At 34.6% G+C, this 24,790-nt stretch overlaps 1 protein-coding gene across 1 annotated transcript in view; it reads left to right on the top strand.

Moving 5' to 3' along the window:
* TGFBI (transforming growth factor beta induced) overlaps positions 1–24,790 on the top strand; it is a 110,719-nt gene that overhangs the window by 43,466 nt on the left and 42,463 nt on the right. The window contains exons 3-11 of the mRNA XM_053717197.1: positions 2,707–2,771; positions 6,489–6,646; positions 6,788–6,952; positions 12,808–12,954; positions 13,710–13,854; positions 15,434–15,646; positions 17,735–17,872; positions 18,044–18,189; positions 21,337–21,473. Of these exons, the coding sequence (XP_053573172.1) occupies positions 2,707–2,771; positions 6,489–6,646; positions 6,788–6,952; positions 12,808–12,954; positions 13,710–13,854; positions 15,434–15,646; positions 17,735–17,872; positions 18,044–18,189; positions 21,337–21,473 (1,314 nt within the window). The remainder of the gene's footprint in view (positions 1–2,706; positions 2,772–6,488; positions 6,647–6,787; positions 6,953–12,807; positions 12,955–13,709; positions 13,855–15,433; positions 15,647–17,734; positions 17,873–18,043; positions 18,190–21,336; positions 21,474–24,790) is intronic.

Genomic DNA, 24,790 nt, shown 5'->3' with positions numbered 1-24,790 from the left:
AAAATCAGTCTCTCTAACATATTGAAACATTAAAGCTAAAGATTGTCACCTAGATTACGAGTTTTGCGTTACGGTGCGGTACAGGTTTTAAAGCTGGAAAATTAGCCATTACGCTGGAATGGCCAGGAACACATATTACGAGTTGTGTCGGTATAGCTATACCGCAAGCATTTTAGCCTGTAATGCAACGCCCATTCTGCACTCAAAAAAATGACGTTTGAATGCAGGATTTTCATAGCGCCAGTATTGCAGGTTGTGCGTTCAGGCTAAAATGCTTGCGTTACAGCCTATACCGACACGAACCATTCCGCCATCTGAAAACAGTAGTTATGGATTTTGCGAAATAAAAATGTTTAACAAAACTCATAACTAAAGTGTTACAAAGTACACTAACACACATAAACTACCTATTAACCCCTAAAACTCCACCCTCCTGCATAGCAAGCACTATTTAAAACGTATTAACCCATAATCTGCCATCCACCCACATCACGATCTTAGAGGGAAAGAGCAAGATAAGGGTTATATGCTGATTTTAGCAGTACAGGATCCAAGATTTGGGTTGTATAAGATTGTTCACGCACTCTACGTTGGACACTTGCTCATTGCATGTACTGTATTGACATAAAGTATGTAATGACATCATCATCATGTTTATGCATACTGATTACTTTTCTTTCTGTATGTAGTTGTATTATGAGAGCTACTGAAATCCTATTGGCTGATTTGAACAGCCAATAGGATTTCAGTAGCTCTCATCCTATTGGCTGTTTTGAACAGCCAATAGGATTTCAGAAGCTCTCATCCTATTGCCTGATTTGAATTTGAAGAATCAAATCAGTCAATAGGAATGCAAGATACGCCATTTTGAAATGACTACCTTGCATTAAACTTCAGTGTACGAAAGTGACAGTATGAAGAGGACGCTTCGCGCAGAATGTTTCCCAGGATAGCTCTGTGTCACCGAGATGAAGATAAAAGGTGTCCCCAAGATGGATGAAGGTGTCGCCGCCTGGATGAAGATTTCTCGCCACCTGGATGAAGATGGATGTCCAGACTTCAGGAACCTAAGTAGATTTAATGGGGTTAGTGTTGGGTTTTTTTTGTTTTGTTTTTTTTGTTTTTAGATTATGGCTTTGGGCAATTGTAAAAGAGCTGAATGCCCTTTTAAAGGCAGTGAAAAAGTGCTGAATGCCCTTTTAAGGGCAATGCCCATACAAATGCCCCTTTTTTTAGGGGCAATGAGTAGCTTAGGTTTTTTTTAGAGTTAGGTTTTTTATTTTGGGGGGGTTGGTTGGGTGGTGGGTTTTACTGTTGGGTGGACTTATGTATTTTTTTACAGGTAAAATAGCTGTTTAACTAAGGGTAATGTCCTACAAAAGGCCCTTTTAAGGGCTATTGGTAGTTTATTGTAAGCTAGGGGGTGTTTTTATTTTCGGTGGGCTTTTTTATTTTTATAGGGCTATTAGATTAGGTGTAATTGTTTTTATTTTTGATAATTGCGTTTATTATTTTTTGTAATCTTAGTGTTTTTTATTTTTCGTAATTTAGTGTTTATTATTTTTTGGAATTTTAGATTTTTTCAATAACTTTATTTAGTGGCAGTGATGTCGGGGAGCGACGGATTAGGGGTTAATAGCTTTTCTTTAGTGGCGGCGATGTCGGGGAATGGCGGATTAAGGGTGTTTAGAATAGGGGTTTATGTTAGGTGTTAGGTTTAAATGTAATTTTCTTTTCCCCATAGACATCAATGGGGTTGCGTTCTGACAATCTCTATTCCGCACTTCAGGTGTTAGTTTTTTTTCTAACACACTCTCTCTCCATTGATGTTTATGGGGGAAAGCGTGCACGAGCACCTAAACTCAGTCCTTGGCTTTTGTGCGGTATGGAGCTTAACGCACCATAACGCACAGCACAAGAAGGCTTTTCAGTAACTTGTAAAGGTAGTGCTATGGAGAGTGAAATAACGCAACTTTTTTGGCGTTATTTGCACACCCTGTTTAGCGCAAAACTCATAATCTAGGCGTGTGAGATTTACAATCTGAATTTAATTTAAGCAATATATTAGAATTTAATACTGTTAAATAAAGATAATCTTCTACTGAGACATCATTGGATATGCAATTTAACACCCAGTACAAGTTAATTATGGAAGCTGGCAAACTTACAAATGCAGAAACATAAAAAGTCAGATTACTTTCACCTTTCTGACATTTGAAAACATTTATCAATATCCACCCCAAGTGCGGGTGATATCCACATTCTTATAATTGCCTCAACTAATGCCTCTTATTTTTTCCTATAATAACCCTACTGATCTGAATGATGAAAGCTGTCACAGTCATCAGCTGTCTGATACATCATTCAATTTTTGTTGATCCACTATATAGATACATGAGTTTCAATATTCTTTAAAGATGTATTTCAATTTGGGGGATGGGTTGAAGACTATCCATACTAAAGGACAGCCATCAAAATGTTAATGTCTCTTTTTTTATAATAACATCCCTACTGGTTACCAGCTCCCACTTCAATTTAAAGCCCTTTCTCCAATTATCTAGAATTATGATTGCTTTCAATTTATTATATTTGTCTCATTAACTGTAATAACATTTTTATATTCATATAATATTGTAGTATAGGGGTTAGCCCTATAGACATGTTACATTAACCTATTACCTACTAACCATTGTTTATATTTTACAGCATAATTTCGTATGAATGCTGTCCAGGATATGAAAAGGTTCCAGGAGAAAAAGGATGCCCAGCTGGTAAAGTTTATTTATTTTATTTTTGCTTTAGTTTTTATTTTATTTTTTTCCATGAAAAAAAAACATTTAGTTAATATAGGAGTATTAATTATTTTAAGATACATTATTTTTCACCTTATACATTATGATGTATAAGGCGAAAATTTTTAAATAGATCATGGTATAAATGAGTTAGTAAAATATAACAAATTTCATATAATTATATTGTCATATTGTTTTATGTAGGTAAAAAACTGTGCGCCATGTGTGTATGTCTCTCTCTCTCTCTCTCTCTCTCTCTTTCTCTCTCTCTCTCTCTCTCTCTCTCTCTCTTTCTCTCTCTCTCTCTCTCTCTCTCTCTATATATATATATATATATATCATTATTATTATTATTATTATTTTTACTAACTATAAATTTACAAGTAGAAAAGCTCTTGAGAGTTTTCTACCTTCCTAAGTTCTAAAGCAATACTGATCAGTACAATGGAATTTACCGATTATATCTTGAAGCAGAGGGTGGTTAAAAGGTCAGAAAGTGTTACAGAGGTCTGAGTACAGGGAGAGGAGGGGGTTTGCTAAAATTATGATGGGTTCTGAGGTGAAAGGTGTAAAGAGACTGACAATAGCCAGTAAAAGAAAACAGACAGGGGAGAGATATAAGTATACATAGAGCATATACTGACATAAAGTTCTATATCTACATGGGATCAAGATGTATAAACATGTGTATTTATGTATACAGGGAGGGAATATAAAAGTGCCATAAAGACGGTTCCATGTACTCATAAATGTAAATATATATATGGTTCTGAGGTTACACACTGAAGGAAGATTAACAAAAAATGGCATAGGTGTGGACATAAGCTTACCTAAGTATAAAGATTGTGGAATATAAAATCCAATTAACCATATGAAAGTATATTACAAAAAATTGTGGTAATGTGTCAAGATCCTAAAGTCAGCATTTAGTCGAGTATTTAAGTGTTGAAGCGCATTATCATTTTCATTTCAAATGCTTTAATTTCCAGGGTGTTTTTGAAGTTGCGTCTGAGAATCTTGATTTTGATGTTTGGATGGAGTGGTCAGTTTGGGTGAAATGGTGACCAACAGGAGTGTAGTATTTTGTTTCACAGTGATTTTTTATTAAGTGTTTGTACAGGTTGAGGCGAAAGTGCAGTTTTTGGCTTGTTTCTCCAATATTACATTCCGCTTCACATGTAGTTGTGGAAACAAGCCAAAAACTGCTCCTGCAAAACAAAATACTACTAACATTAGCATTCCATTTGATATTCGAAGTCCATGGTAAATCCCATTTACCAGAGAAGGGCTAGTGTGGCGGACATCGCTCTAGTGAAACCTATACTTTCAATAGATATAGCGGCCATGCTAAATAGCGCTGATATTACATCTTAAAAGTTATTAGTTCCAGTTGAGTGAAAGCTGAAACTGCACTAGAATATTTAGCATGACTTGAGACCTGAAGTAAAGTGTAAAGGTTAAAAAAAATGCACAAAACAGATATAAATCATTAAAATAAGGTATTACACTCATATATACACATTTTATTTAAACATATTTTAATATTTAAAAAATTCAGGAATGACTAAAAAATGACTAGGAATGGAATATTTAACAATAAAAGTGATATATACTATTTAAACAAAACAAAATTCTGATTTTATGAGGAGTGACATACCTCATTTAAAGGGCCATAATACCCAAATGTTTAAACACTTGAAAGTGATGCAGCATAGCTGTAAAAAGCTGATTAGAAAATATCACCTGAACATCTCTATGTAAAAAAGAAAGATATTTTACCTCAAAAGTTCCTCAGTAGCCACCTCCCATTGTAAAGGATTTCTAAGCAGCATTTTAGTGTGTTTGTCCTGGGACATCTGAAGGGACTAGCATCGTGCACTCTCATATTATTTCACCAATCAGGTAAAGGAAGCTTACTATGAAATCTCATGAGAGTTAAGTCAAATCTCATGAGATCACAGTAAGAGTTCATGACCTCAGCACTGCTGATGCTGATTGGCTGCTGTTCATTTCTTCATTTTTTTAAATTTTTTTACCTGCAGCTGGGAGCAGCTGAGTATAACTTTTTACACAGAACTTACTCTGCTGAGCTGAGGAAATTGTGAGGTAAAATATCTTCCTTTTATACATAGAGATGCTCAGGTGATATTGTCAGCTTTTTACAGTTATACTGCATCAGTTTCAAGTGATTTAGCATATGAGTATTATGTCCCTTTAAGCAATTGTAAGCAGACACCACTGTCCTCATATACTAAATTATTGAAAAAGAAACATATAATACTTGGTCTATCAAATAAACATCTTCTGTAGAGTTGCGCAAATTGTAACCTATTTAATCCTAATTTGAATGGGTAACTTCTCTCTTTTAAATAATAGTTTTTATGATAAGAAATAGAACATGTTTTATGAGGTATTTGTCATTGCTGTTATAATCATCTGGTAGCTTGTAGCTGTTTTAGGAGCAGAAATATGTTACCCCACCCTCATGGGCATATGGCCAATCATTTGAAAGAGTAGTATTTCCTCTTTCAAAAGATAGCCCAGAGCACCCTAAAAGTAACCAAGTAGTGTTTGCAATATCTATGGCAGTTGCCTGCAACCTAGAAGGGCTTAATTTGAAAGAGGGTAATCTTCTATTTTATTTGTGGAGGATTTTAGTGTTTAGAATGTTGTCTTCAGGGTTAAGAATCTTCTTTGGAACTGTTATACCACCAAGGTATATGATTTGTATTTTCAATAATCTTACAATTAAAATGTGGAGTTTCATGCTTGCTCTATTTGTGTTTTCTTAGCAAAATACAGATTTTAAACTCCTATCAAAATGTTTAGCTTCTAATTTTACAAATGAGCATTCACTTTTAAAGATAAACAGATGAAGATAACTGGGCTCTTGTGTTCCCTTCCCCTCATTTAAAACTGCCTGCTCTTACACTGGGCTTCAACATATTTTGCCATGTTACAACAATCATCTGCAAATTAGACAGATAAGTTACACAGCTTTTAAATGAAGGGCTGTATTTACCTCTATGTAGTGGAGGGCTGAAGGAGCCTTCCTTGGGACCAGGGGCAAAAATGGGTATTTTACATTTTGTGAGTTTTATGCTATCATGGCCTACATAATGATGTTGCACAAATTGCTGACAGCAGACTTCCAGTCCCTAATCATTTATCCCCATAGCAATGCACATTTGGGAGAATAAAGAGGATGGATCAGACACATCCTTAGTACTGTGGAAGTAAGTAGAAGGTGTTTCTGAGCCGACTTCCATAGTGAATAAGAGAGATCTCACATCAAAACTCTAGCTACAGCAACAGTGCCATATGGGCAGAGTGCTGATTGGAGAACAATTAAAACCTTTTGCTCACATAAAAATTGACTTATGAAGAGGGCAGGAGAGTGCGGGGGATTTTAATTTTATATCAACATTAAAAAGTAAGTTATAGCGCATCTTCGTTACAACTGAAAAACTATGAAATATCACTAACATTCCAGATCTGATTTTAAAAAGGGAGAGTTTACCATCACTTTAAGTTGGAAATAGCAGTTTTAATTAAAATTTCAAATATTTTTGTTACAAATAATTAAAAAATAATAAAGTTGTTGTATACAATAGTAAAACACTATAAATTCAGAAGTATTATTATTAATAATAATAATAATAATAATATACAATCTTCCTTCATATATTTTTAAAGCACTTCCTCTATCAAATATTTATGAAACTCTGGGACTTGTTGGCGCAGCAACCACACAACTGTATTCCGACAGAGCCAACCTAAGAACAGAAATTGAAGGACCGGGAAGTTTTACTATCTTTGCACCAAGCAATGAAGCATGGGCTGCTTTGCCTGCTGTAAGTAGCGTGAGAAAAAAAAATGTATGATTATTTAATGATTTGAGCATATGAGCATACAGTCTTTAAATAACAAGAAAACATCTGTAGTCTTTTCCTGACATCAGCTTGACAGATTTATTGCACCCTAATGTCTTACAGGAAATATTAGATGCTTTAGTGAGCAATGTTAACATTGAGCTTCTTAATGCTCTGCGCTATCATATGGTCAACAAACGTCTTCTAACAGATGAACTAAAGCACGGAATTACTATACCATCAATGTACCAAGATTTGGACATTCATGTACACCACTATCCTAATGGAGTAAGTAACATTCCATCTGAATAATAATTTCTGGCTTTTTAGTACACTGTATTGTCAAATATTTGTTTTAATTTGATAAGATTGTGCATTTCATCTCCATGTTATTCATACAATTAGTTTCTTAATAATAACATTTAAATTCTTACATTTTAAAGTAATTTGCTGCTCAAGGTGCAATTGTATTTCCATGTCTAGTCAGCTTTAAATTCACTTGACAAGCCTATCCAATAAAAATAGCTAATGATATTTTCATTTATTTAATTAATTATTTAATTATTTATTATGGTCATTTGAAATGCACACCCTAGTAACAAAGTAATGTGTAGTTATTTATACACAAATACACACATATAAGCATTTTATATTAACATCTTAAGGTGTTTACTGTCCTTTTAAAGGGAGAAAAGTAGTTTCCTAAGTGGCAAAATGCATTACAGCTGCAATATAATGAACAAGGTGGTAAAATTCATATTACTCTTTGTGATGTATACAAAGTCAGAGATAACGCATTATTACTTGAAAAGCTGTAGGTCATAAAGTGGTTCTGGGTCTCTAGTGGCACATATACATTAAGGACCAGATTATGAGTGGCACGCTAACAGTTACATGTAAGCGAAAAGGGGTTTATCGTGGCTGTTTGTGAGCATCGTGGGGGGGAGGCAGGAAAAGGGCGTTAACATAGATATACATACATATATATACATGTCTAAAGATATATATGTATGTATACATATATGTTTATATGTGTTGTTGGTATATACCAGGTTATAAACATAATTTATTTATTATTACTCTTTAAAATAACCTCCAATTAAAATGTATATTCGAAACAATTAAAAATTAATATGTATTCCTAAATTCTTTATATTAGTTAAATTTATATACACATTGAATTATTTTTAAATAGAGACTAGATTATAAATCAATTATGCATGCTTATTTTGTTACAATACTGCAACAGATCAAAAAAGATGCACCTTTAAAATAACTTTACTCACAATGAATTGCATTAAAATACCACAATAAAATACCTTAATATGGGCCGCTAACTTAACAGTGTTTAGATAAACAATATAACAAGATACTTCACACAAATCTTACTGGATCTTAATAGATTTAAGATAACTTTCAGACAAGTATAATTAAGCTACTTAGCCCAAAAATGGTTCTATATAACTTCAATTAAAAATGACAGAAATTGTATATATTATTAATGCAAACTGCCAATTTATATGCCAATATGTCTGACCTGAAATAACCTCTTATTTAGCTACAATAAGACAAATTCTAAAATATATATATAACTGTAATTAATTTATGATATTAAAATACAAAAATCTTTCTAAACATTAATATTTAATACCAGTATAATTACTACCCTTGGTCTAATTAATATTAACCCTTTGAGTGCTAAGCACTTTCCCACCTGGGTGCTAAGATTTTTTATTTTTTTTATTTTTTTATTTTTTTCAGACCCCCAAGACTTACACTGTTGGAAAGGTTATGCGATTACCTTTCCAACAGTGGGTCTTGGGGGTCTGTAGCTGCTTAGATGTCTGAGATACAAGCTTCTAAGCAGCATGCCCCTGCTCCTATACTTAACATTGTTAAGTATAAATAAAGTTGTGCGGTGATGTCATCACGTCAATGCGCGTGACGTCACCACACATCACGTGAGGCCACGGCGATGCCTGTCACTATTCAGGCCCGATCGCCGGGGTAGGAGTGGGTGGGAGCCCTCAGATCTCCCTCAAGTTGGGAGAGTGCTAAACCGTCATTAGCACCAGAATGGGAAACTCTGTGATGGCTCAGAGCCGTCATTAGCACTCAAAGGGTTAAATACAAGAATAAGTTCTTCTTTTAAATCACAACAACAATAGTTTTAGAATACCTTGATGAAAAACATAAAAAATATAGAGCAATCATATCACCAAATAAACCAAATGAGTGTTTCAGCTTTCAGAATTTCTTGTGGGTCATCTAAGAAAGGATTTTTCCACTATTGTATAGATACAGGCCCCAAATTGTTATCTTCCTTTGTCCAAGAAAGTGTCCCAAAATGGCAGAGAATATACTTGGCATAAAACCAGTATGTTTCTCTCTCCAAAAATTATGCTTCTTTGAGTCTGTCTCTTTGTTAGTGTCTGTGGGTTCTTATTCAACACAAAAACCCCTCCTATTCATTAATCATTCCCACAAGAGCCCTTGAACATATCATTGGCTATTTAGGAATTTACCTTCAGCATGGATATCTCAGTTATCATCTTAATATCACATACATACCTTGGGATTAGCATTTCATATAGCTATATTTATTTTATTACATATGCACTTATTAGATGCCTGAGATATATAAGAATATGTTATCCATTTTGAAACAAGTTGATTAAACATTTTATATTGACTATATAGCTACTCATTAAAGTTATCAAATACTTATCTAATATGTTACTGTTAGCTATATAGATAGTTTGTTTACATTTTAAATTCTCCAGATTATTATGCTTACATAGGTTAAGACGTGTCAAAATCTTAACTCTCAGGTTTTCAACTTCCCATATTACCCTTCTTAGGCATAGACAATCTCCCAGATTCATATATTCATATATAATATGTGTCTACATATAGAGTATCTCACAAAAGTGAGTACACCCCTCACATTTTTGTAAATATTTTATTATATCTTTTCATGTGACAGCACTGAAGAAACGATACTTTAATACAATTTAAAGTAGTGAATGTACAGCCTGTATAACAGCCATTAATGTCTAAACCGTTGGCAACAAAAGTGAGTACACCCCTAAGTGAAAATGTCCAAATTGGGCTCAAAGTGTCAATATTTTGTGTGGCCACCATTATTTTCCAGCACTGCCTTAACCCTCTTGGGCACGGAGTTCACCAGAGCTTCACAGGTTGCCACTGGAGTCCTCTTCCACTCCTCCATGACGACATCACAGAGCCGGTGGATATTAGAGACCTTGCGCTCCCCCAACTTCCATTTGAGGATGCCCCACAGATGCTCAATAGGGTTTAAGTCTGGAGACATGCTTGGCCAGTCCATCACCTTTACCCTCAGATTCTTTAGCAAGGCAGTGGTCATCTTGGAGGTGTGTTTTAGGTTGTTATCATGTTGGAATACTGCCCTGCGGCCCAGTCTCCGAAGGGAGGGCATCAGTATGTCACAGTACATGTTGGCATTCATGGTTCCCTTAATGAACTGTAGCTCCCCAGAGCCGGCAGCACTCATGCAGGCCTAGACCATGACACATCCACCACCATGCTTGACTGTAGGCAAGACACACTTGTCTTTGTACTCCTCATCTGGTTGCCTCCACACACGCTAAACACCATCTGAATGAAATACGTTTATCTTAGTCTTATCGAACCACAAGACATGGTTCAAGTAATCCATGTCCTTAGTCTGCTTGTCTTCAGCAAACTGTTTGCAGGCTTTCTTGTGCATCATCTTTAGAAGAGGCTTTCTTCTGGGATGATAGTCATGCAGAACAATTTGATGCAGTGTGCAGTGTATGGTCTGAGCACTGACAGGCTGACCCCTTACCCCTTCAACCTCTGCAGCAATGCTGGCAGCACTAATTCATCTTTTTCCCAAAGACAACATCTGGATATGACACTGAGCATGTGCACTCAACTTCTTTGGTCGACTATGGCGAGGCCTGTTCTGAGTGGAACCTGTCCTGTGAAACTGTTGTACAGTCTTGCCCACCATGCTGCAGCTCAGTTTCAGGGTCTTGGCAATCTTCTTATAGCCTAGGCCATCTTTATGTAGAGCAACCATTCTTTTTTTCAGATCCTCAGACAGTTCTTTGCCATGAGGTGCCATGTTGAACTTCCAGTGACCAGTATGAGAGAGTGTAAGAGCGATAACACCAAATTTATCACACCTGCTCCCCATTCACACCTGAGACCTTGTAACACTAATGAGTCACATGACACCGGGGAGGGAAAATTGCTAATTGGGCCCAATTTGGACATTTCCACTTAGGGGTGTACTAACTATTGTTGCCAATGGTTTAGACATTAATGGCTGTGTGTTGAGTTATTTTGAGGGGACAGCAAATTTACACTGTTATACAGGCTGTACACTCACTACTTTACATTGTAGCAAAGTGTCATTTTTTCAGTGTTGTCACATGAAAAGATATAATAAAATATTTACAAAAATGTGAGGGGTGTGCTCACTTTTGTGAGATACTGTATATTCATTTGAGTATCTTAAACTATATGAAAATTAGGCACAAGTAATTTATCTGAGATTTTGCTTCCCATGTGCTGTTATCTGAGCCAACAGCCATTCCAGATGAGAATGTGTATTGTAACTCAGCAGGGACATTTTAACACCTAGACGAGAACAGCTATATCCTCTGAGCATGTTTGTATATTCAGATATCAGTTCTTTGATATGGATAATTTGAGACATCCTGGCCTGTAATGTGTACCTAGTCACAGCAGGGGGGGTTATGTTACCCAGCCCAGACCATCTGGCAAAGAACTGTGACTTATAGTAATCAAGCTGATATAAACAGCTTTATATATAAATTAATTATTTGGTCTTATCATATCAAATAATATATATATATATATATATATATATATATATATATATATATATATATATATATAAAACACACAACTTCCAGTTCAGCCCACCAATTCGACAGCTTGCCTGGGTGCAAAGATACAAGTGCATATAAAGACCAAAAGATGCACTCTCAGGATTTTTTCAAAAACAAATTTAATGGAACGTTTTCGGGGTTCACAACCCCTTCATCAGCCTGAAGAAGTGGTTGTGAACCCCGAAAACGTTCCATTAAATTTGTTTTTGAAAAAGTCCTGAGAGTGCATCTTTTGGTCTTTATATATATATATATATATATATATATATATATATATATATATATATATATATATATATTATTTGATAACACTCACATATATCCTGACAGTGTGTACATAAGTATTTATGTGTATATATGTATTATATGTAAACAAATAAATACATATGCACACACATAAGACATATATACAGTATATATATATATATATATATATATATATATATATATATATATGTGTGTGTGCATTGGAGCCTGTTGCAGTTAAGTAGAGGAAAACATGTACGATCATATTTATGCAATATTCATATTTAATAAAGTGTTATACTGTTTATTTACTGTAAATATTTCACATTGCAATGTTCTGCATCTCTCTCTCTTTTTATATTTATTTTTATATTAATGTTCTGCACGTAGCAGAATATTTTCGAAGTATTTCTAAATAGATATTCCTATATATCTATATATAGATATACCTATATATTATCATCTATATATATATATATATAGGTATAGATATATATTGTACCAAAATACCATCAGATGTATAGTCATTGTAATGTGAAATATTCATATGTTGATGTCGGGTTAGAGCACTTGAGAATATGCTATCAGGTTTGCTTGTGAGTATGGTGTTAGTTTTTTTCAGCTTTTTTTGCTCCATTGACTTCTATGGGGGAATATGCTATCACGGGTGCATTCTAAGTTCATAATTTTATGTGCGACTAATAACTTTTTAGTTTCTACTTGTAATACGAGTGCAACCCGACGCACACAAAAAGCTTACTTCTAGCGCAGTTAATGCATGAGCGGGAGCTCAACATGTAATCGGGCCCTAAATATTTACTATTACAAATCTATGCATACGTTATGATTAGTTTCCTTGTCTTTTAACAAATTAAATAAATATGAGTAAGAAGGTCCAAAGAAGGTTAACAATTATTAATATTACTATCTAATTGTAATGCCCACTTTTTGTTTTGTCTTTTTTTTTTAAAGATTGTTACTGTAAACTGTGCAAGGCTCATCAAAGCAGACCATCATGCCACTAACGGTGTAGTTCATGTCATTGATAAAGTGATCACAGCTGTTACAAACAACATTGACCAAGTTGTTGATACTGAGGAAAGCCTGGAAACATTACGAGTATGTTTATTTTTATGAGTATATTAAATGTTGTGGTGGTGTGATGTAAAATTATATTAATCATCAACTATTAGTGTTATAACATGATCCAAATACATTTAAACACCTTTCTCATTCAATGAATGTTGCTTTTAATTGTGCCATATTGTAGTATGGTTTGGCCTTAAAGGGACACTGAACCCAAATTTTTTCTTTTGTGATTCAGATAGAGCATGCAATTTTAAGCAACTTTTTAATTTACTCCTATTATCAATTTTTCTTTGTTCTCTTGCTTTCTTTATTTGAAAAAGAAGGCATCTAAGAATTTTTTTTAGTTCAGAACCATGGAAAGCACTTGTTTATTGGTGGGTGAATTTATCCACCAATCAGCAAGAACAACTAAGTGTGTTCACCAAAAATGGGCCGGCATCTAAACTTACATTCTTGCATTTCAAATAAAGATACCAAGAGAATGAAGAGAATTTGATAATAGGAGTAAATTCGAAAGTTGCTTAAAATTGCATGCTCTATCTGAATCACGAAAGAAAAAAATTGGGTTCAGTGTCCCTTTAATTACAGTCTAACAGCTATTTGCTCCTGAAAATACTTTTTGGTTTTAAACCGAACTGGTAGCTGAGTTTCTCTAGTGATCACAATGCTACATTGTTTTGTTTGTTAAAACCCTGCCGATGCAGACAAGTTTTCTACAGAAAGTGCCAGAAAAATACTCTTCTTGTGATAATTCATAAAACTATTTATTATTTTATCTTTTAAAGGCTGCTATAGCTGCTTCAGGACTTAATACTCTTTTAGAGAGCGATGACAGACAGTACACATTATTGGCTCCCACAAATGAAGCATTTGAAAAGATCCCACAGGAAACTCTGAACCGCATCCTGGGTGACCCAGAAGCACTTAAAGGTAACACCAGGATTAAGTAATATCTGGAACAGTGAGTAGAGCCTTTTTGGACATAACTCCTCCACCAGTGCATATCTTAAGAATAAAAATACAGAAGTTATGTTCTCTCTACAAAATTATTAATTTTAATTAAGTTGTGCCTGCATTAATAAATTATATAGATTTATGTTTACAACCTTATAATGAAAAGGGAAGAATTATGATTAGCATTAAACTTATGTCTTTATATAATCAAGTAAAATTAATTAGCAATATTGGCTTATGAAGTCTTTTCTTATAAACACCTGTTTTTTTCTTCTTGTGTAATGTCTTTTCAATGCTTCCATTTTTACATATACTGTATATATATATATATATATATATAATATATATATATATAAATATATATATATGTATATATATATATATATATATATATATATATATATATATATATAGTAAAATATCAAACAATATTAACAGCTAATGTCTTGCTGTCGTTTTTTCTCCTGCCAAAAGTTGTTAGAAAAATTAGTGGGCAAGATTCAATTCCTATCACAATTGTTTTCAGCAGAGCAAATACTAGCACCATGATGTAAAAATTTAAACTCACAAACAATTAAAGTCCTGGTGCAAACAGTTTGCAAGAAATTGCACTTTAATTATTTTGTTGGGAAAAGCAAAGGATAATTTGAGCTGGGATGTTCAAGCAATCCTAATTTTCTGTACCTACCTTGACCTGGTGTAAACTGATAACAGCAGACATGCGGCTTGATGAAACAATGCATATGGATACAAAACAAATGATCCACTGTTCTGATTTAGCCTTGGTGTCTTTTACTGGTGTTCTCAATGTGTTAGGAGTATCAATTGATCATCTCAGACTACCTGTTCGGTCCAAGTAACACTAGTTGTAACTTATTAGTGTAATATATTAACCCTTACTACACTTGCTGTTATCCTTCAGACCCAATCCCAAAAACTCCTCTACTCTAGTAAGCCTTTTTGTGATTCCTTTGATAGCATTTACTCTAACTGCAATAGATGAGACCATCCAGAATTAACCTTTTAGCCCCTGGACCACCAACAACAATTAACTCTTAAATGTAACCCCCAGTGCAATATCCCCACCAAAATAAACCTACCAGTAAGCCACCCCTTAGCACCATAAATCCACTCATGTTACTCCTCTCCACAGCAAATTGCTGATCTCTCCAGTTACTATGGAAACTCTTTCCAGGCCTCGAAATGTCAAGATTGTCATGTGTATTACTTTCTGCCCACTCCTGGTTCATTGACTGTATTGCACTGTCAAATTGTTGGTTATGACACATTTGATTTCCTATAAAATATTTTCCACATTTTTACTGAATAAAAAAATTACTAACACATTTTTCACAGTAAGAAGCCTTTAATGTTACAGTACATATGTTGACTTATACAGAATCCATGAATATTTTTGGTAGTTTAAACTGATTTCAATAGCCTCATAAAACTTTTACACGTAATATGTTGAAGCACTTAAAACTGGACTATTGTGTACTAGGGCTCTATCACATGTATACCTTAGACAGTAATTGTTCATATTGCTTTTTATTAGACCTTCTGCACCATCATATTTTAAACAATGCCCAGTGTTCTGAAGCAATTATTGCTGGTTCTTCTATGGAGACTTTGGAGGGCACATCCCTTGAAGTTGGATGCAGTGGTGATGAACTCACTCTCAATGGAAAAGCAATGATTTCTAAGAAGGATATACTGGCAACTAATGGTGTGGTGCATTTCATTGATGAATTGCTAATCCCAGATGCAGGTACACTAATGTTTATATTACTATTTTAATTCAAAGGCACTGACATATAATGTTTTATATTCTAAATTTTATAAAAGGAGGTATAAAATGATTGTGCTATTTTAGTTCAAATAGTTGTATTGATTACAGTTTAGAAGTTCTGTAATTTTTCTACAGGTTTAAAAGATGTTGAATATGTTTATTCCAGGATAGTTATTTTACCGTATACTGCTATGCCATTGTATTAGATAATGCTAATCAAGGCTGGTTCTAAAATTTTTGGTTTTGAGACTGGCAAAGTGGGGCAAATGCTAAATATTAATGGTTGTGGGTGGTATTAGTGGGAACACTGACTGCTTAAAACCTTACTCCCGTTCCTTATTTATCTTATTTGTTTCTTATCTTCTTATTTATATTATAACTATTAATCACACTAGCCAAGGGCAGTTAGTCACAAATCCACAGATTAGATATATCTGGTTGTACCTAATATAGATATTGATGCATAACTAATATGTTTGTATAGAAGGAACAATGATACCATGTACAGAGTAGAATTCTATGAGCAGTAATCTATAAAGGAGACATAATAAGCAGAAAACACAAAGGGCTATTTTTTAGTCAGTAATTTCAGTTGTCAAGAGAAAATATATACCATAATCTTGCATAGTGACCAGTTATACAGCAAGTGAGCTCCTATACAGATGCAGATATATAATTTCTTAATTTGTCACAAACCGTGTATGAAAAATGGCAGGTATATTGTCAGTAAAGCCACATACATCAGATAAGTATATAGCTTAGTTTCCCACATGCACAGGAAATATTTTCTTGCCACAGACACCAGCATTTTTCATCTCCATTAAATATTTCTCAAAGCAACAATTTGGTTTTCTCCTTTAGTTCTGATGCAATGCTTTAATGACAGAATTAAAGGACCACTCAATGCAGTAGAATTGCATATATATTGTATATTTAAAAGACAATGCAATAACAACTACTCTGAATTTCACAAAAGCAGTAGATATTTTCCTGACAAATTTATTTGTTCCCTATTTTCCTGCCCACTGTATCATGTGACAGACATCAGCCAATCACAGAATAGTATACGTATACCATGTGAGATTGTGTCCATGCTCAGTAGGATCTTATTCCCCAGAAAGTGTGAATATAAAAAGACTAGAAAGTGTCTTAAAACTGCTGCTCTATCTGAATCATAAAAGTTTATTTTTACTTGAGTGTCCCTTTAAAGGGACACTCAATCAAAATTAAACTGTCATGATTCAGATAGACCATACCATTTTAAACAACTTTCCAATTTACCTCCATTAACTAAATATGCACCGTCTTCATATATTTAAACTTTTTTAGTCACCAGCTCCTACTGAGCATGTGCAAGAATAAGTGTGTATTGATTTGTGAATGGCTGATTGCTGTCACATGGTACGTGTATGCATTTGTGATTGGCTGATGGCTGTCACATGGTACAGGGGGAGTGGAAAAAGACATAACTTAAAATTGTCAGAAAAAAAAATCTACTACTCATGTGAAGTTCACACTAAGTGCTATTGCATTGTCTTGTTATCTTGCATTTGTTAATTATGCAAATCCACTGTGTTGACTTGTCCTTTAAGCAATATTGAGTAGCTGAAGTCATTAAAAAGCCCATGTAGACCAATAGCAAAAAGAAAAAACAAATTCAAGACTATTGAACATTATACTGTAAATGCTGAGGAGGGATATATGTTAGTGGCTTTAAAGGCATTGCTGCAATTAATTATTTCTTCATTTATAGTAAACAAGTTACTAAAAGCTTTATATATTTGCTTCCTAAAATTAAACCTTTTTGTATACACGTTATTTAAAGAAAACCACTACTGCATGTTTTTTTTAACAATCAATGAGCACTACAAACATTTTTTATAATAAATAATGAAAAATGCTCAATAACAGCTATGTGTGTCAACTTAACAAAATGTAATTTTATTTTAACACTATTATATTTTACAAAACTAAACTCATTTTTAAAACACAATTTTATAGATATGTGAATGAAATACCATTCTGTTTCTTTCAATACATTGATTCTATATATGTTGAATTCTCTAGCAAAAACCCTAACTGAACTTGGTAAAGATTCTCCAGTTTCTACGGTTATTGAACTCTTTGGACAAGCAGGGCTTAATTCTTATCTTGGTGGAAATGAACGCGTGACTGTCATTGCTCCACAAAATAATGTATTTAAAGGTAGGCATTTCCAAGGTAACGGATGAACCCATTCCAAAGTTTTATATTATTACCATTAGTGTGTTTTCTACAAATTCATGATATATATAATTCACTCTTTGATTTAAAATAAATTTTAATGGATTTTGTTCATACTGAAATGATAAAAGTTAGCTATGTCTAATTTTGCAGATGGATCCCCCAGCATTAACAAAGATACAATAAACCTGCTTCAGAATCACATTATCAAAGAACAGCTTTCTTCTAAATATCTTTATCATGGACAAGTGCTAGAGACAGCTGGTGGAAAGAAACTTAGAGTATTTGTATACCGAAATGTAAGTAACAATTATAGATAGTTTGCATTAAAATCCACAATGTCCCAATTTTATTTAAAACGTCACAATTTAGTGCTAGATTATAAGTGGAACACAAATATTTCTACCGCGAAAGCAATATTTGTGCGCCACTTAGTAATACCAATGCACGCAAATGTGTGCTGGTATTACAAGATAGGTGTAATAGGAACACTACCTCATGTTCGCATTGCAGAGAAAATTTGTATTCTCCAATGGGACACTGCATGAGTACTAGTGCATGGGCAGCAGATACTAAATATATATGTATATGAATATATACATATATATTTATATGTTTATGTGCGTATATAAACATATTAACACATAAATATATATGTATATATTCATATACATATATATATATATATATATATATTTACAGTTCCCATAGACTGCTATGTAAAGGCACTTTTTAGTGCCGTTCTTTTTCTAACACCCCACACCCCCAACTTTAATCCCTCATAACTGCTTTTTGTAGTTTTGTTTTTAAGAGCAAAACAAAAACAAAAAACATGCTACATTTTTTAATAATAAAAAAAATATTTTTATTTTGTGGTCAATTTCGGAATTATGTTGAAATTTAACCAGTGATCTGACCTCTGGTTGATTTTCTGAGCTCTAATTGCTACCGCTAGCTCGCGGTAGCAATAACCAGCCACTTGTAATGGCTGATTATATATTGTGTGCCCGTAAACCGGTGACTTTGACCATTTACGGGAGCGCAATAAATTAGCTCTTTACTTGTAATCTCACCCTTAATTTGAAACTCATGACAAAAAAACCTTGAAAGTAATTTTTAGAAACAAATTAGATAAATGAAAATATGTGAATGTTGAAATGTTCAGTATAAATGTAGTAATAATAATGAAAAGGATATAAACATATAGCTAAAATAAAGAATACTTAAAGCCACACATGTTAAACATATTGCATTGCCTATTCTGGAAAATTCACATTACTGTTATTGCTTTTTCCTTCAAGAGAAAGTTCAATATGTTTTAAGTTAAGTTAGTAGTTAGATAGGTAATGAAATAACAGTGGAAAAAGTTGCAAAATATAGTAAATGTCTGCACAACCCTATTAGTCTATCTATGCCATCTGTCTTTTCCATGCTTGCTTCAATATTTCATAGCATCATTCTTTAGCATGTTTATCACGTGTGTCACTTTTCCCAGCAGTTCCTCAGTATGTAACTGCTCAATGGTTGTTAGAATAAAGCATCCATATATTTTCTGTAATAAAAGACACATTTTTGTTAGAGCATTGTGTTGCTAAACAGATTCCTATATTTTAATATGCATTTAACCTCTGCAAAGCGCTTAAAGAGAAAGTGTACCCATTCCCCAGTTTTGCATAACCGACAAAGTTATATTAATATACTTTTAATACTCTGTGATAAGCTGTATCTAAGCCTCTGCAGACTGCCCCTTTATTTCAGTTCTTTTGACAGACTTGCATTTTAGCCAATCAGTGCCCTCTTGTAAGTAACTCCACGGATGAGAGTACAGTGTTATCTATATGGAACGCATGAACTAACGCCCTCTAGCTGTGAAAAACTGTCAAATGCATTCAGATAAGAAACGGCCTTCAAGGGCTTTTAAATTAACATATGAGCCTACCTAGGTTTAGCTTTCAGCAAAGAATACCAAGAGAACAAGGCTAATTTGATAATAAAAGTAGATTGGAAAGTTGTTAAAAATTACATGCCCTATCTGAAGCATGAAAGTTTAATTTTGACTAAACTGTCCCTTTAAATTTATAGCCAGTGTTGTGCAGATGATCAGCCAGTCAGGGGCAGAGATAGATGTGTATGTTCCAATCGCTGACTGTATCGTAATATGGAACATAATTGGGGTGTTTTAGGATTTCAACTTTACCTACCTGCTTAACTCCTTTAAAGAAGATAAGCTCAAAGGCATTCTTTCACACTAGAATGTACATCTCACATATTTTGTTTGACCAGAAACCCCAAAAATGAAATGTACATAAATATAAAGGGGCCTATCTATCAAGCTCCAAAAGGAGCTTGACGACCCGTGTTTCTGGCGAGTCTTCAGACACCTCCCTGCTGGCGGCCCATTGGCCGCGAGTCTGCAGGGGGTGGTGTTGCACCAGCAGCTCTTGTGAGCTGCTGGTGCAATGCTGAATACGGAGAGCGTATTGCTCTCCGCATTCAGCGAGGTCTGGCGGACCTGATCCGCACTGTCAGATCAGGTCCGCCAGACTTTGTTAAATAGAGGCCAAAGACTTTATATAGCAAGAATACGTTGATACCACATGACCACTTCTAGAATGATGACCAATAAATGAATGAATTTAAATTTAGATCAGGTGTGCCTAATCAGTAACAATGGTTATAGGTATCCAACACTGGGCTTTAATAATAAAAGTAAAGTGCAGCATTCAGTGTTAGATTACAAATGTAACTTATGAACAGTTACAATTAAACATACTGAAAACAGGCTAGCATGATATTGTAAATAAGCATAATGTGTGTAGGTTGACAAAACTTTGAAATTTCAATATCATTGCTTATATTCTATATGCAGGGGCAGTTCTAGAAATGAAAATTATGTGGAGGGGAGAGCAGCATTTACTCTGGAAAACTTTGGAACCAGGAGGCTGAGTGGAGTCAAAGGTGTTTTATGGGTAGAATGAGTGACGGTAGAAATAAAGTCACATTTATTGGATGGGGGGAACTGGGCATGTAATGGGGAATTCGGTTGGCCTAGGGAATAGCTGGGCAGTCCATGGGTGGCTAGATGGGAACGGACAGGGTGGCTCTAGCAATTTTCACCTTCCCCTTTAGCCAAATAAGAACCTTCACACAAAGAGAATTCAGCTTTTGCACACCTGTAGAGCTATCATTGGCTGTTTGGAACCTGAAATACAAAAATATTCACATCTGATAAATTGAATGCCACAGGTTATTTAACCATAACCACCTTGTGTTAAAACCACTGGTAAAAGTTTTTGGTAGTGTTTTAACATTTTCTCATTAGCATGTCACTCTTTCCTTTTGCTGAAAAATCAGACAAAAAAGTAATGTACAGATACTATTGTAATTTGATTTTATTTTTGTCTTTTTTTAAATTTTCATCATGTATATTTATTTTATTTTTGCAGGCACTTTGCATTGAAAACAGTTGTATTGATGCACATGACAAAAAGGGAAGATATGGTACTTTGTTTATTGTGGATAAATTGCTTGCACCACCAACAGGAAACGTTATGGATGTTCTGAAAGCTGACAACCGCTTCAGGTATAAATATTAAAAAAAAATCAGGGATATTAACCTCTTCTTCCCCAAAAATAAAATACTCAAAACATATGACTTTCTTGAGCATACCGCAGTACCCCACTTCATCAGATTGTTTCCAACCCTTGTATAAATTCAGATGCTCTTTGAAAACTCAATTAATCAAAGAGGCTTACCATCTATCCCCTGCTTTTCATCCTAACCAAAATAAATATTAAAGTGCCTTGACTCATTGCTACTACTACAATCTATGTGACAAGCTACCCCAAACCTTATGTCTCTGCTCCCTGTAAGCTCTTCAGAGGAGAGGCCTCTTCCTCTTGTTATAGATCTGCATAGTCTGTTATGTTTTTGTACCTTATCACAAACCCTTGTCATTGTATACCCCTATCTTTTTACCCAGTGCTACGGAATTTTGTGGTGCTATACAAATAAATTATAATTATTATAACAATAATGCTGTCATGGAAACAAGCTATGTTTAAAATAAAGAGAAAGGCCAGTTTGATAACAGAAGTAAATTACTCTTTGAACGTTTAATTTTGACCTTCATCCCTTTAATATTTCTTATTTTCACTGCAATCAAAGTCATTATGTTTTTATATTCCATATGTATGTCCAGGGATAGACTGGGACCAAAAATAGGCCCAGGCATTTTAAGGCAGGGCATCCTACTCCCCCCTCTTTTAGATTCAAATTTTTTTATTAATTTTTCAAAATGGTACAATATACTTGAAAAGCATAGATACATCACATCCTTGCATGGCCAAGCCAATATAAACACAACTGCTTAACAATCTTTAGCAGATATAATAAAGCCAAGCCAAAAAGGTATATATCCCAATGTCAGAAGACAAAGAGACAAAAAGAATAGAAAGGATAACAACCAAATAATAACCTATCAAATACAACCATATTCTCTATGCTTATCTTGACCAATAATTGGAGTCTTAGAAGAAAAAAGAAAGGAAAAGAAAAAGGGGGGGTGGGGGGAACCGATAGGAGGCCAGGAGAGAAGGGCAGGGGAAGGAGGCAAGAGCTATCCAAAGGATGTAGTACCACTGGACCAATTTACTTAAATTTCTTAGAGGCTCTCTAACTGGTTACCATCTCTGCTTTTCTAAGAGGATATATAATTTGGAGTTGAGCATTTGGTGGAAGGGATTTAATTACTTTACACCATTTAGCAAGGAAGACATTTACGCCTAGATTTAGAGTTTGGCGTTAGCTGTCAAAAGCAGCGTTAAGAGGTCCTAACGCTGCTTTTTACTGCCCACTGGTATTTAGAGTCAGGCAGGAAAGGGTCTACCGCTCACTTTCATTCCACGACTCGAGGCTACCTCAGATCCCCTTACGTCAATTGCGTATCCTATCTTTTCTATGGATTTGCCTAACGCTGGTATTTCGAGTCTTGGAAGAAGTGAGAGGTAGAGCCTCTACCGACAAGACTCCTACCCTCAAAAAAAGTCAGTAGTTAAGAGCTTTATGGGCTAACGTGGGAATATAAAGCTCCTAACTACTGTGCTATAAAGTACACTAACACCCATAAACTACCTATGAACCCCTAAACCGAGGGCCCCCCACATCGCAAACCCTATAATATTTTTTTTAACCCCTAATCTGCCGCTCCGGACACCGCCACAACCTACATTATCCCTATGAACCCCTAATCTGCTGCCCCTAACATCGCCGACACCTATATTATATTTATTACCCCCTAATCTGCCCCCCCCCAACGTCGCCGCCACCTACCTACACTTATTAACCCCTAATCTGCCGACCGGACCTCGCTGCCACTATAATAAATGTATTAACCACTAAACCGCCGCACTCCTGCCTCACAGACACTATAATTAATTGTATTAACCTCTAATCTGCCCTCCCTAACATCGCCGCCACCTACCTACAAATATTAACCCCTAATCTGCCTCCCCCACCGTCGCCGCTACTATAATAAAGTTATTAACCCCTAAACCTAAGTCTAACCCTAACACCCCCCTAAGTTAAATATAATTTAAATTAATATAAATAAATTTACTATAATTAAATAAATTATTCCTATTTAAAACCTATAAAATAAACCCTAATATATCTACAATATAACTAATAGTTACATTGTAGCTATTTTAGGATTGATTTATATTTATTTTACAGGCAACTTTGTATTTATTTTAACTAGGTGCAATAGCTATTAAATAGTTAATAACTATTTAATAGCTACCTAGTTAAAATAAGTACAAAATTAACTGTAAAATAAATCCTAACCTAAGTTACAAATACACCTAACACTACACTAGCAACACATTAATTAAATAAATTAACTACAATTAGCTAAACTAAAATACAATTAAATAAACTAATCTATAATACAAAAAAACACACTAAATTACAGAAAATTAATTTTTATTACAAGAAGTTTAAACTGATTACACCTAATCTAAACCCCCTAATAAAATAAAAAAGCCCTCCAAAATAATAAAATGCCCTACCCTATTCTAAATTACAAAGTAATCAGCTCTATTACCAGCCCTTAAAAGGGCCTTTTGCGGGGCATTGCCCCAAAGTAATCACCTCTTTTACCTGTAAAGAAAAATACAACCCCCCCAACATTAAAACCCACCACCCACATACCCCTACTCTAACCCACCCAAACCCCCCTTAAATAAACCTAACACTAACCCCCTGAAGATCTCCCTACCTTGAGTCGTCTTCACCCAGCCGAACTGAATTCTTCATCCAAGCGGAGCAAGAAGATGTCCTCCATCCGGTAGAAGTCTTCATCCAAGCGGGGCAAGAAGAGGTACTCCATCCGGTAGAAGTCTTCATCCAAGCGGGGTCTTCTATCTTCATCCATCCGGAGCGGAGCTATCTTCCAGCCAGCCGACACGGAGCCATCCTCTTCAACCGACGGACTAACGACGAATGACAGTTCCTTTAAGGGACGTCATCCAAGATGGCGTCCTTTGAATTCCGATTGGCTGATAGGATTCTATCAGCCAATCGGAATTAAGGTAAGAAAAATCTTATTTTAACTAGGAAGTTATTAAATAGTTAATAACTATTTAATAACTATTGTACCTAGTTAAAATAAATACAAAGTTGCTTGTAAAATAAAAATAAACTATAAGATAGCTACAATGTAAATATTAATTATATTGTAGCTATCTTAGGGTTTATTTTACAGGTAAGTATTTAGTTTTAAATAGGAATAATTTATTTAATGATAGTAATATTTATTTAGATTTATTTAAATTAGATTTAAGTTAGGGGGTGTTAGGGTTAGGGTTAGACATAGGTTTAGGGTTTAATAAATTTAATAT

This window comes from Bombina bombina, chromosome 6 (genome assembly GCF_027579735.1).
Source record: "Bombina bombina isolate aBomBom1 chromosome 6, aBomBom1.pri, whole genome shotgun sequence".
In the NCBI taxonomy this organism is placed as follows: Eukaryota; Metazoa; Chordata; class Amphibia; order Anura; family Bombinatoridae; genus Bombina; species Bombina bombina.
This window is presented reverse-complemented; position numbering and strand designations above follow the sequence as displayed.